This window comes from Esox lucius, chromosome 17 (assembly GCF_011004845.1).
Source record: "Esox lucius isolate fEsoLuc1 chromosome 17, fEsoLuc1.pri, whole genome shotgun sequence".
Taxonomy (NCBI): Eukaryota; Metazoa; Chordata; class Actinopteri; order Esociformes; family Esocidae; genus Esox; species Esox lucius.
Window position 1 is genome coordinate 22,649,769 of NC_047585.1, and position 12,587 is coordinate 22,662,355.

At 38.9% G+C, this 12,587-nt stretch overlaps 2 protein-coding genes across 9 annotated transcripts in view; both read right to left on the bottom strand.

Moving 5' to 3' along the window:
- Nucleotides 1-4: 4 nt before the first annotated feature.
- sh2d5 (SH2 domain containing 5) lies at nucleotides 5-7,333 on the bottom strand. Of its 5 annotated transcripts, none has more exons than XM_010881764.4 (11): nucleotides 7,248-7,333; nucleotides 6,576-6,718; nucleotides 3,282-3,355; nucleotides 2,900-2,980; nucleotides 2,718-2,792; nucleotides 2,449-2,595; nucleotides 2,127-2,327; nucleotides 1,458-1,653; nucleotides 918-1,023; nucleotides 658-817; nucleotides 5-571 (listed from the first exon to the last, which is right to left on the bottom strand). In XM_010881764.4, the coding sequence occupies exons 3-11, from the start codon at nucleotides 3,330-3,332 to the stop codon at nucleotides 368-370; spliced, it is 1,221 nt and encodes a 406-aa protein (XP_010880066.1). In that variant the 5' UTR covers nucleotides 3,333-3,355; nucleotides 6,576-6,718; nucleotides 7,248-7,333; the 3' UTR covers nucleotides 5-367. The 5 variants fall into 5 exon arrangements, with proteins under 5 accessions (XP_010880066.1, XP_010880063.1, XP_010880064.1 ...); XM_010881761.4 differs by having other exon boundaries at nucleotides 3,282-3,382; XM_010881762.4 differs by having other exon boundaries at nucleotides 3,282-3,382; nucleotides 7,217-7,281.
- A 1,512-nt stretch (nucleotides 7,334-8,845) lies between these two features.
- Nucleotides 8,846-12,587, bottom strand: part of hp1bp3 (heterochromatin protein 1, binding protein 3) — a 28,642-nt gene continuing 24,900 nt past the window's right edge. For all 4 annotated transcript variants that reach the window (XM_010881768.4, XM_010881767.4, XM_034287223.1 and 1 more), the window contains one exon: nucleotides 8,846-10,167. In XM_010881768.4, the coding sequence (XP_010880070.2) occupies nucleotides 9,708-10,167 (460 nt within the window). In that variant the 3' untranslated portion in view covers nucleotides 8,846-9,707. The remainder of the gene's footprint in view (nucleotides 10,168-12,587) is intronic.

Here is a 12,587-nt window from a genome sequence, read left to right on the forward strand (position 1 = left end):
GTAGTCAGCAAGTAATTACATTTATTTGTAATCCTAATGAAAAAAATGCTAATTCTCACAGGACATCTTAAAAAGATGGATAAAAAAACATTTAAACAGACAGCTACGAGGTATTGTCGAGGTATAAAAAAGAAACCGTAAGTTAGCAATACAAAATATATACAGTTTAAAATTATACAACTGGGATTTAAGTGCAGCAAAAACAGACAAATATAAACAGACAAATATAAAAATACAGACCATTTAGACATTAAAACATCCCTAAATCATATGTGCCTTGAGCAGCTAATTCGTTATTAATAAATATTTAATTACAAAAGAAATTAAGTCTCAGAGAATTGGATAGAGCCATCAATCCTAATTACTTTCAAACCCACTGGTTCCTCCGGCTATATTTTGCAGTGTCTCTTTTAGGGCCTTTTAGGGCTGAAGGGGGTGCCACGCCAAGTCTCTCCTCCCACTCATAGCAGTGGTTCACACGGGCACAACTCAGCCGGCAGTTCAGCTCCCCCTTGACAACTGTGTAGTGCTCTATTAGGGCATCAATGGTCCTAAATTCTTCATGGCAGTTCTAGTATAGAAAAATATATATCACTGCATTGTTAGTGAAAAATACACTTAAATTAAAAGGAAGGAACGATTGGAAAGATGGCTCACCTCAAGCATACATTTCCCATTGGAAGTATTGTGTATCTGGTATGTGACCAGTCTAGACGAAAAACGAATTCTGAGAGAGCCACAACCTGGTCGCTTAGGATGGGGACATAGCAGGTATGACCCGAGGACATCCTCTTCAAGCAGGCGGGAGCTGCTTTCCCTGCAAAAACAGGACACAGCAAGATAAGTTCCATCGTGTGAACACACAACACACTTTGAATTTGTCTGGGAGGAGTGAGGTAGATCCAGGTGGGACTCACATGGCAATGCCGGCCCAGCACCACACTGCATGAGCCAGTGCTTCTTCTGTTTCTGCAAGGCTGGGGGCCCGGGCTCTCCTCACTTTCAGTTTGTCCTGCCCCTTCCCTGTTTCTCATTCAAGAGGAGAGTCCTTAGCATGTTGGGGTGAACCCATTCAAACGGGTACCTCAAGGAAAATAATCCAACCGCACTTGCATAAGATGACTAACTTACATTTACGTCATTTAGTAGACCTTGTTATTCAGTGTGACTTAAGTCAATACATTTTCCATTTCACTTTAAATTAACAGTAGAATGCATAAACTACTTCACAATGACTGTTTCAAGGTGAACTGTGATAAAGTTAATAAAACATCCTGACATGCTCAGAAGTGTACACTACATTTGTAGAAGAAGAAAAAAAAATCAGACTCCTGTGAAAAATAAGTGGCTATCACCTTATCACCACACCATGTGCTGTGGCCATCATATCACTCAGGGTATGAATTACCTAATGAACTGTTTCACTCTTGAAAGTGCCCTCTGCAAACCTGGCCCACCTTGAGGAGAGTTTAGCTGATCCTGGAGATGACGATGTTTATGAGGGGTGTAAGTGAAGGAGCGATAGGCTCCCGAACGCAGGACTTTGTTCCGGATAGCTTTTGATCGCACCAAGGATGGAGAGGCGGTGAAGGCCTCCTCTTGGCTGTTCGGTTGTTCCTTAGTTGGTGTTTTATTGTTCTTTGTTGGAAAGACCTATAATATAGACACATAGAAAATGTTAACTAAATGTTTTCCTGCTAGCTAGCACAATGTCACCAGTAGAGCAGACAGTAATATAATGCTTTTACTTCTTACACAGGAAATGGCCTGTATGAATACATTGAAATGTGTCTTACAGAATGAATATTAAAAGTATATGATACCATGGTAGGAATCAAAACAATATAGTTTCGAGAAATGTTTCACCTGACCACAAGATTGCTCCAAACCTTAGTTGATTTTATACACAAATATTGACACTGTATATAACATACATTTTATGGAAATGTGAAAAGGTCATTTCTTCAAAATGTGAAAATATTGCACAAAGTGCTGAAGTATAGGCCAGCTTGTTACCCTACAGCCACTGCATTCTTATGTAGGAAATCCAATCATCTGCCATTTTCAGTCTGTAGACGGGTACAGATGTAAGGTCCTACAACAAAGATTTATTTTTTTGGCCTGACCTTTTCACCTGGGAGCAAGCCCTGATTTGGGGCTCTACGGAAGGACACAAGGGCGCTGACACTGAGTGGGAAGCCCTGGTTAAGCAGGGAGGGGGCGCGTCTGGGTAGTGGGCCGAAAGACTCCTCCTGCGCCTCCTCTGGGTGCTTCTCCAGGTAAGACAGCTGAAAACAGCGGATCAGCAACAGGTTCAGGAACTGGGCCTAGGGGAGACACAGACATCCACAGAGATAAATGAGACATGAAACAGCACCTTGAAACATTCAAAAACAAGATTTTGTCAAATGTCATCTTGGGAAATAAAGATCTCTTGCATGTTCTTACTGCTCTGGAATGTCTAGCCTTGAAAAGGTGGCAAAATAGTTGGGTGTCAGGGCTGCGTGGGTTGTGGGAAACAAAGGCAAACTGGGCATCTGAGGGGCGGGCAGTGGAAAGAGAGACCCTTCGTAGAGCGTGGGCCATGAGGAGGGTCTACGGAAAACAGGACATTAATTAAGACAATACATTTATATTTTAATTACTGATAACGTTGTGTGCACAGCTCTAACAACAATGATACACACATGCATTTTTCAGGTAGGTTGAATTCTTACCGTCTCATCTTCATCATATATCTTCACCCCTTTGATAGAAAATTTCAGGGACACAGACCTCCTTCTGTTGCATGCCTGTGTCAAAGAAAGATATATACAATTAGGAATTTAAAATCCAAAAAATGTAAACAGTCAAGGCTTGCAGTGCTGATACTTTCTAATCTATAATTACCAGCACCTACTTTCAGAGCCTTGAGGTGTTTGTGTAACTGTTGAATCTGATCATCCAAGCAGCAGTCATCCACAGGAAAGGACCCAACATACTATGTGAACAAGAAGGACTAGAAGTTACACACCAAAACATTTTCTGGCCGATGCCACACCAATATGTTCAGAAAAGTGTTTTGGTATTATATTGTTCTGGACAATTTCACAAAAATATTAATAGAGAGGAAATATTTTTGATATGGTTTTTACACTTGCAGGTAGGCAGGAAATTGTAAGTTTTAAAAAGGTTTACAAGGGAAGTAGTCCACTCAGATTGCTTTGTCTAAGGATGTACTTTCTTTAAACACATAATAAGATAATGAGGTATGTATTGCTCAGTCATTGGATAAGGCTTACCTCAGCTGACCTGGTAACTGTGCCATCCTCCCTGACCATTGTCTCACCCATTCTTCTCACTCTTTAGAATCCTGCTGTTTTTGGAAGAGTTCCCCTGAGTTCTCCAGAAGCAGGTAGCGGAACGCAATACTGTTTATATACCACTAAAATATACACAGCACTAAAATACATATATACATTTACATACATACTACACGGGTTAATGTTCGAAATCAAATGACATTGTTACAATTGACGGATATTTAGTAGAAAACCTATGACATCACTGATTTTTAACAGATGGCAATGTTTTCATCAAATAAAGTCAGTCAAAATGGCTAGCAATACAAATGTTGGCTAGGTCAAATTTGGTGGTCAAACTTGTTGGATTTTTGGCTATGTATTCCAGCACAGTGAATTTGAAAAAAATGACACTGGATCAAGTTTTATTTTTCAACTTGACAAAAACTTAACTTAATTAATTAAATCCATTCTAAATTATTGTAACATAATAACATTTGGAAAAGTCTAAAAGGGGTAAAAACATGAGAGCCACTGTATGTTGATATACAGCTCAAAAAGATTCAGGGAAAATCTTAATCACACATCGGGTCTTGATGAATTAAATAAATCTAAAATCTAAATCTTTATGTGCATAGTGTAATTTGTTGAGAACAAAATGACATAACGGTCAATGGAAACCAAAATCACCAACTCATTGAGGGCTGGATTCAAACTCACACGAAGAATCAAAGTAAACTATTTAACCCCTGAATGTGTGTGATGACTGATGATTACGTGTTCCCTTAATTATTTTGAGCAGGGTATTGTTTTCATCTGTCTATAATTGTTCTAGAACTCTGAAGCCACTTTTTGGTGCAAAAAACACATTGTCCTTGTGTGTTCTTGCACCTTGCAATCCAGCCTCTGTAGAGAGTTTTTACACTACAATAGTATTATTTTGATGAACCAGACTTGATTCAAGTTCTCCATCGGAGTGGTTCTAATCCATTGTATAAACTGAATCAGAAACAAATACTGTAATTGGGAGGCAACTGAAAACACAGTCACCGAAACAACTCTACTTTCACCAGCCACAGCACTGGTTTGACCAGAGTGGTGACATAGGAAGCTTGGTTCTACAAGTCTTTCCAGCTACAAGTCGACAGAGAGGGCCATGTTAGTGGTTAATGGCTACACAACATTGTGTCTATATATACCTTTCAGGTCAGTGTTCTTGACAAGGTACTGCACACATGTGTTTTGCCTTATGATGCAGCAAATGTAACTTCTTGTTAGTATAAATCAAAAACTGTATTAGCATTTTATCTTAATTTTCTTTAAATGAAACTGGGTTCTATAAACTATCGTAGTGTAAAAACCCTTGTAGTTTGGCTGGTGAAGTCTGGGTAGTGAATGGTAGTAGCTGACACATCACCTCAACCTCAGGAGTGTTCCTGAGATGTTCTTTTGTGTTTTTCTTTATTATGGTGAGCATTTTTGGTCATCCACAATAAGTCTTTGTCAACAAGATAATTTGCCATTGCTGAGCTAACTAATGCTTTAGTCCTTTTTAATGTACCAAACATTTGTTTTTTGTACGCTTAAAGTATTAGATGCATCTCTCATAGATTTTTTTCTTATTCAACTGCATCATGATGGACAGCTTGACTTGAATTGATACCTTAGTCATTCTGTTGTCAGACACCAGCAACCAACTCCAATTGAAAATCCTAAAATCAATACATTAACAGCTCTCATGGCAGCTGTAAAACCAATTGTTTTGGTACTTTTGAATGGGGGAGGACTGTACAAATTCATTTTTACTTCTTAATTGTTAATATCAAATTGCGGGGGAAAATACCCTCAAATTAAAGATGACAGAGTAAACATTGTATCATTTCAAACCCAAGGTACTGGTGTACAGAACCAAAATAACAAAACTTGTCAATTCTTTTGAAATATTATGGACTACACGGCACCCTGTTAATATTTTTTTCAATAAAAGGTAGACATCTGAAAAGAATGAACAAGTATTTGCTCATTTGATTCAGAATCTCAAGACATTCCTGACAAAATACTAGGTATCAGTTATCCAAATGTATCACTATTTACCTTTGATATGTTCTATACCTCTCAGTATTTCAAATATAAAACTTTTCCTTAAATAAGTAAGCATAAAAAAATAATGTAAGTAATGTCACAATGTGTTTAAACATCTGAATGCCTTGTGCCATAATAATTATTTTTCTCTGGTATTTCATTCAGATTGTTATATATTTTCAATTTTGTATTCGTCTTGATTTTTCACTTAATATTCATACGAAGTAGATATTCAGGCATAGTTACAGAGTAAGACACATTCTGATCTTATTTTTGACAGTTCGTTGAAAATTTTATTGAACTAAATTTAGTATTTGTTGTTGCCAAAAACGTTTAGATCGACAACTATTTTTTGACATAAAACACCATGAAAGGCGCAACTGACATCTCAAGAAGTTTAGGTGACAGCAAGATGGTGGTGCTCCTCCTTCCGCTGTCACATCTGGCTGTGTATGAGAAAATCAAACTACTGCAGGCGACTGTAGACTCAATGTCATACAAACGACTTGCATCATGACTGTTGTACTTTGTAGATCCTATCACAATTAACTTATGCGTTACTTTGATTCTCCCGAACACAGCCCTGTAACTATTTTACCTGTCCAACCAACAATTTCACCTGAATTATTCTTTACACGGGGCGGGGCAAAGGCATTCAAGAAACTGTGTGAGATAACCTTTCATGAATAAAAAGACTTGAACGATCTAGGTCTTTAAAAAAGTACTAATGAACGCATTCCCCATCGTTCAGTAGGATATAGCACGCCTTCTGATCGATCAAGCGTTCCAGAACATACAGGTTTACTGAACGCAACAACAGTGTTGCTGAATGAACAACTCAAACTTTTTGATTAAAGCCAGCCTCAATTTTGTTTTTGATAATATTCATGGTCATTTCAAAACCCCGAGAATCGGATAAGGTTTTGTCCTGCCCAAATATGAAAATTTCCTGCAAACTCATTTGAGAACGTTTCGTTTGAAAGTTGTAATTGTAAATACAGAGTTAGTTGGCTACCACACAGTAATCAGTCGTAGTTACTAGCACATTCCAAAATGAATTACGTAACATTTACTTCAGTCTGTGCCATTACAATAGCAGTCAGAGCAGGCGGGTGATCTCATCTGCGACCCACTTTGTAAAACATTTTTTTAGAATCCAAACTAAAATCCTTAGAACACATTGTTTTAATATCAGTGATGAAAAAATCTTACTATTATTTCCACAGCAACGTAGTTTCACCTCCACAGTAGTCTATTCCGGACCTGCACAGTCCTTAGGAACTCTGATTTCCCCTTCCAGTTAAGTTGCCTCACCTTACCAAGTTGACGCCCACGAGTGTTTCCAAACATGTTACCTTGCAACAATAGGCAACATGGTTATTTTCCCAACATCCAAATTCCAATACTTTTTCATTTCACTTCATTGTACTTCATCACTGAAATAGTAGCCCTAATGGAAATGTGGCACCGACTTTAACTTATTAAATGAACCGTATATTTTGTCAAGTCATATGAATTTAAAAGCCTCTAAAAGTTCTTACAGCAAGCACATCTCTCTTACCAAGAGTATCCATCCACCCAGGTGTAGCATATCAACAAACGGTTCAAACAACATCATCATTACACATGTACAGGTTGTTTGGGACAGTAAATGCCCACTACAGTAAAATATGCAAGTTTTGTCACAGATCTCAAATTGTTGGCATACTGACTGAAGGTTCAAAATTAGAGCCGTTGCCAGAGGACTGAATGCAAGTTTGTGTCTCCCAAATGCCATTTCTAGATAGTTTTGCGGTAGGTCCAACTGGTTAAAATGAGCAACAAATGTCTGCAGAAGCTCTCAAAAACAGTACCATTGAAGCTCATCTGCGTATTCGTCCTCACCAGTTTCAACTGCACCGCGCAGATGTCAGGCGTCACTCGGGTTTAGCCATATCCTAACGTTGTGAACAGATCGCCCCAAGAGGCCGGTGGGGTTGTTTTCTAGGCAAGGAGTTACAGAAAACCAACACAATTGCATTTGATCAGCAGCAATGATAACGTCAATCCACAAAGATCCTGTTTCAACAGACATTTTTGCATTTATATTTGTGTTGTATATTATATACTTACCACTCATATCCCATTATAATCAACACCCACAGCATATTTAATTGTATGGGAACACTACAGCTTGTTTTCTGCCACAATGTGGTATACAACTAGGAGCATCAATATAACAAAATGGTATGTGGAAAATTAACAAATAAAGGTGATTGTATATACTTTTATACTGGTTAAACAGCTTCCCATACATAAATTCTGAATTTTCATACTGGCCTCTTTGTTGTTCATCTACATCCTCACTTTTTGCAAATGTAAACACATTATGGATCTATTCAAATGGTTAGACCTACTTCATTCACTAAACAGGGGGTCTAGATGTAGGATCATAGCAACATTATGGTCCACCCATTTTAATAACTACTCAATCTTTCCTGCAATTCTTGAGAAAATAATTTCACAAAACTTAAATGTAGGACCATCAGTTGCCTTAATATTTTTAGGTTTTTTAACATTTGCTGAACTTGCAGGTTTAGGACCTGTGAAACATCTGTTCATTGCATAGTACAAAGTTATTGAGAAAGCAAAATTGTTCAGTTGTTACAACTTAAATGGGGTCCAGATGATGCAGGTTGTTTTTGCTTAAAGGGATTTTCTAACACACTAAGCCACACCTACCAGAGAATTTCTCAGTATACATTGCCCTTTCTCTAGAATTACCACCCATTACTTGTTAATGACAAGGTTATTGAACTCATGTTCTATCATTCCAATTCCTAGACAATTGCAATAAATGTTGAACACTTAAAAGTTTACATATCCCATTACGCCTTATTTTTGCATTGCATTATAACACAGCCCAAAAAAACATGGTTGTTAAACTCATGTATTGATAATTTTTTGATTTCCAGAAAAGAAAAAACAGCCTCTGCTGAGATTTCTGAAAAACCTGGGAACCCAACCAGAATTTGGCAACGTTACCCACAAAGGAAAAGTGTTTTCTATTGGAATCATTTTCACACCAAGATGGATTTCTTATTTGTGACAATTTCTGTAGCTAGTGCAAAATATTTTTTTACAGAATGATTGGATTACTTTCGAAAAATGTGTATCTTTGATGTTTGTGTAGCTAAGATTAATCAGTCAATATAGATGCAAAAAAGGATAAAACAATTAAAACATATCAACCAGAAGCAGAGCATGCTGGGAAGATTTAAATTTAAACTTGAAATATTTACTAAAAGTGACTATCACAAACCTTTGAAATCATTATGCACGTTTCACTAAGACACAAACACGGAAATAAAACCCTGCTTTTTCAGATGCTTTTGCAGTCAGGAGAGGAATAGGTATTGCGGTCATATTCAAACCCATGCTGGAGCAGTATATATACACATCGGGGGCAGAGACCATCACAGAATGAATGACAAGTTATTGAGTACAAATATAGCCATTTTAATAATGACCTGGGAAAAAGCATAACAAAGAGTACACGCATGCAGGGTATGTATGAGCTAGGCTTCAAAACTAAGTGTCATATTCACAATCTTTCACTATTACACAGAATATAGATGACCTTTCTTAGCTTATAAGATACAACCAAATAACCTTGATAAGCAGGTTTGTTTAAACAAAAGAAATCCCCTAAAACTATGCAGAAACTCTGAATATCATAATGAAAAACTGCGTCCTTATTCTAGTTTCCAATTCACTATTTTTACCATGGGCACAGTATTTTGACAACATTAAATAGAATTTGTAATAAAGGGATTATTATTTTTTTTACATGAAAAGCTGGCTCTCATACTCTTTACTTACAATGTCTTGTTACCCTTCAAGATGAGTTTACTCAACATTAAATTCAGAAATGTCAGAAAACGGCATTGAGAGAAAGTATCCAAAAAGGTATTTGATAAATTTTGTCATAGTGAAAAATGGCAGAGTGGATTGGAATGAAATGTAAAAATAAGACAAGTCACTGATTCTGGATCTCTGCCTACAAATTATCAAAATGAAGTGTGTGAAGGGAAAAAAATTGATACTAATATTTCACATTTTACCTAGGCAGTTGAAATTTTAAGACTTTCTACACAATGGTGTTTAAAAGGAGGGTCCACAGAAATTGAACAGTTCCAAAGTAAAATTGACAAACTAATAATTGTCACATCCCCATCCTACAGAGAATAATTCTAGAGGCCCAAACAGGGGGAAAACAATGATGCGAAAGAGAGCATGGACAGAGGCAGAGCACTGCTGTCTTCAGAGCTACAGTTAAACTTCCACTGGTGGGCGATAGTGAAATCACTTCCTCCCCCTCAGCGATTTGCGGGCTGCTGGCTTGGTCTTTACTGCAGGTTTGGCTGCTGCCTTTGCAGGCGGGGACTTTTTGGGCAGTGGCCGCTTGGATGCCTTGCTTGTCAGCTTTTTGATTATTGGCGTTTTAGGCTTGCTTGCAGGAGCGGCTTTCTTGACTGGTGTCGGTGCTGCTTTAGCTGGTGATGGTGCTTTCTTTGAGACTGCAGGTTTACTTGAAGTTGCAGGTTTCTTTACTGGAGGCAATGGTTTCTTTGCTGGGGGAGCAGACTTTTTGGCTGGTGGTTCTGCTTTCTTAGATGAGGGTGCTGGTTTCTTGGCTGGTGGTACAGACCTCTTAGTAGGGGCTGCTCTTTTCTCAACCTTAGCTCGTGACTGACTTCCCTGTCGTGGCTTCTTGCTGGGGGGAGGGCGACGTGCTTTAGGAGGGGGCCTCTTCACAGCTTTCCTAAGGATTGTATTGAACAAAAACATGAGTATTGAACCATTTAAAAATTTGCTTTGGAAAAGTGTTCAGACACCTTCACTTCCACCAAATTATGTTATCTTAGAATTAGCTTTTTATTGCCATCAATCCACAAACACAATGACAAAGCAAAAACATGGTTTCATTTTTGGCAATTCACTTCAAATAAAATACTGAAATCTCATGTATAGTGGGGAGAACAAGTATTTGATAACCTGCAAATTCGGCAGTGTGTCCCACTTACAAAGCATGTAGAAGTCTGTCATTTTTATCATAGGTACTCTTCAACTGTAAGTAACGAAATCTAAAACAAAAATCCAGAAAATCACATTGTATGATTTTTAAGTAATTAAATTGCATTTTATTGCATGACATAAGTATTTGATACATCAGAAAAGCAGAACTTAATATTTGGTACAGAAACCTTTGTTTGCAATTACAGAGATCATACGTTTCCTGTAGTTCTTGGCCAGGTTTGCACACACTCCAGCAGGGATTTTGGCCCACTCTTCCATACAGACCTTCTCCAGATCCTTCAGGTTTTGGGGCTGTCGCTGGGCAATACGGACTTTCAGCTCCCTCCAAAGATTTTCTATTGGCTTCAGGTCTGGAGACTGTGAGAGTGGTCTAGGCCACTCCAGGACCTTGAGATGCTTCTTAAGGAGCCACTCCTTAGTTGCCCTGGCTGTGTGTTTTGGGTCGTTGTCATGCTGGAAGACCCAGCCACGACCCATCTTCAATGCTCTTACTGGGGGAAGGAGGTTGTTGGCCAAGAGCTCACAAAACATGGCCCCATCCATTCTCCCCTCAATACGGTGCAGTCGTCCTGTCCCCTTTGCAGAAAAGCATCCCCAAAGAATGATGTTTCCACCTGCATGCTTCACGGTTGGGATGGTGTTCTTGGGGGTGTACACATCCTTCTTCTTCCTCCAAAAACAGCGAGTGGAGTTTAGACCAAAAAGCTCTATTTTTGTCTTATCAGACCACATGATCTTCTCCCATTCCTCCTTCGGATCATCCAGAGGATCATTGGCAAACTTCAGACAGGCCTGGACATGTGCTGGCTTGAGCAGGGGGACCTTGCGTGCGCTGCAGGATTTTAATCCATGACAGTGTAGTGTGTTACTAATGCTTTTCTTTGGGACTGTTGTCCCAGCTCTCTTCAGGTCATTGACCAGGTCCTTCTGGGCTTACCCCTCACCTTCCTCATGATCATTGATGCCCCACGAGGTGAGATCTTGCATGGAGCCCCAGACCGAAGGAGATTGACCATCATCTTGAACTTCTTCCCATTTTCTAATAATTGCGCCAACAGTTGTTGCCTTCTCACCAAGCTGCTTGCCTATTGCCCTGTAGCCCATCCCAGCCTTGTGCAGGTCTACAATTTTATCCCTGATGTTCTTACACAGCTCTCTGGTCTTGGCCATTGTGGAGAGGTTGGAGTCTGTTTGATTGAGAGTGTGGACAGGTGTCTTTTATACAGGTAACAAGTTCAAACAGGTGCAGAGTAGAGAACAGGAGGGCTTCTTAAAGGAAAACTAACAGGTCTGTGAGAGACAGAATTCTTACTGGTTGGTAGGTGATCAAATACTTATGTCATGCAATAAAATGCAAATTAATTATTAGAAAATCATACAATGTGATTTTCTGGATTTTTTATTCCGTCTCTCACAGTTGTAGTGTACCTATGATAAATAATTACAGACCACTACATGCTTTGTAAGTAGGAAAACCTGCAAAATCGGCAGTGTATCAAATACTTGTTCTCCCCACTGTACATAAGTATTTAGACCATCTGCCATGACACTAAATTGAGTTCATATGTGAATCCAATGGTCACCAACAAATTCAGAAATTGCCAGAAGGACAATCCTCTCTGCAACTTTCCACCAATTAGACCTTTATGGTAGTGTGGCTAGACTGTACCTACTCATGAGTAAATGGCATATGACATGCTGTCTAGATTCTGACAAACAGCACTTACAGCTAGAGTAGGTAGGGTTTTTTTCATTTAAAATAAAATGTTGTGTCTATATAGACATGGCGTCTAAGTTAAATGAGGCCCTGTGAGATATGGTTAACACCACTGGCAGCTCCCCGCCCCTGGAATGCCGCTCTGACAATGTTCCTCAGGGAGTAACAATGCAGCCAATCCTTTTTCAGGCAATCTTTAGCCAATTGCCTTTGGCAAGGCGGTGCTTGGCTCCGTTTGTGAATGTGCATACTGCCTGGAGGTAGTATAAGTCCGCAATAAGGAGCTAATCTTTTTTTTTTTTTTTCAGACGACAACAAAATGCCAATTCCTCCACTGCTTAAAACTGCATACACATCTAAAACTGCAAAGCAACAAGATTTCAAAGAGTAGCACTATTCGTGTCTACAAATTGTATCAGGTCACTTGC

Coding starts and splice junctions, on each gene's coding strand:
- sh2d5 (XM_010881764.4), bottom strand. CDS start 3,332: ATGGGTGAGACAATGGTCAGGGAGGATGGCACAGTTACCAGGTCAGCT. Junction 1,654..2,126: donor GCTTGCTCCCAGGTGAAAAG/GTCAGGCCAAAA, acceptor TCTATATTATAG/GTCTTTCCAACAAAGAACAA. Junction 818..917: donor TGCTGGGCCGGCATTGCCAT/GTGAGTCCCACC, acceptor CTGTTTTTGCAG/GGAAAGCAGCTCCCGCCTGC.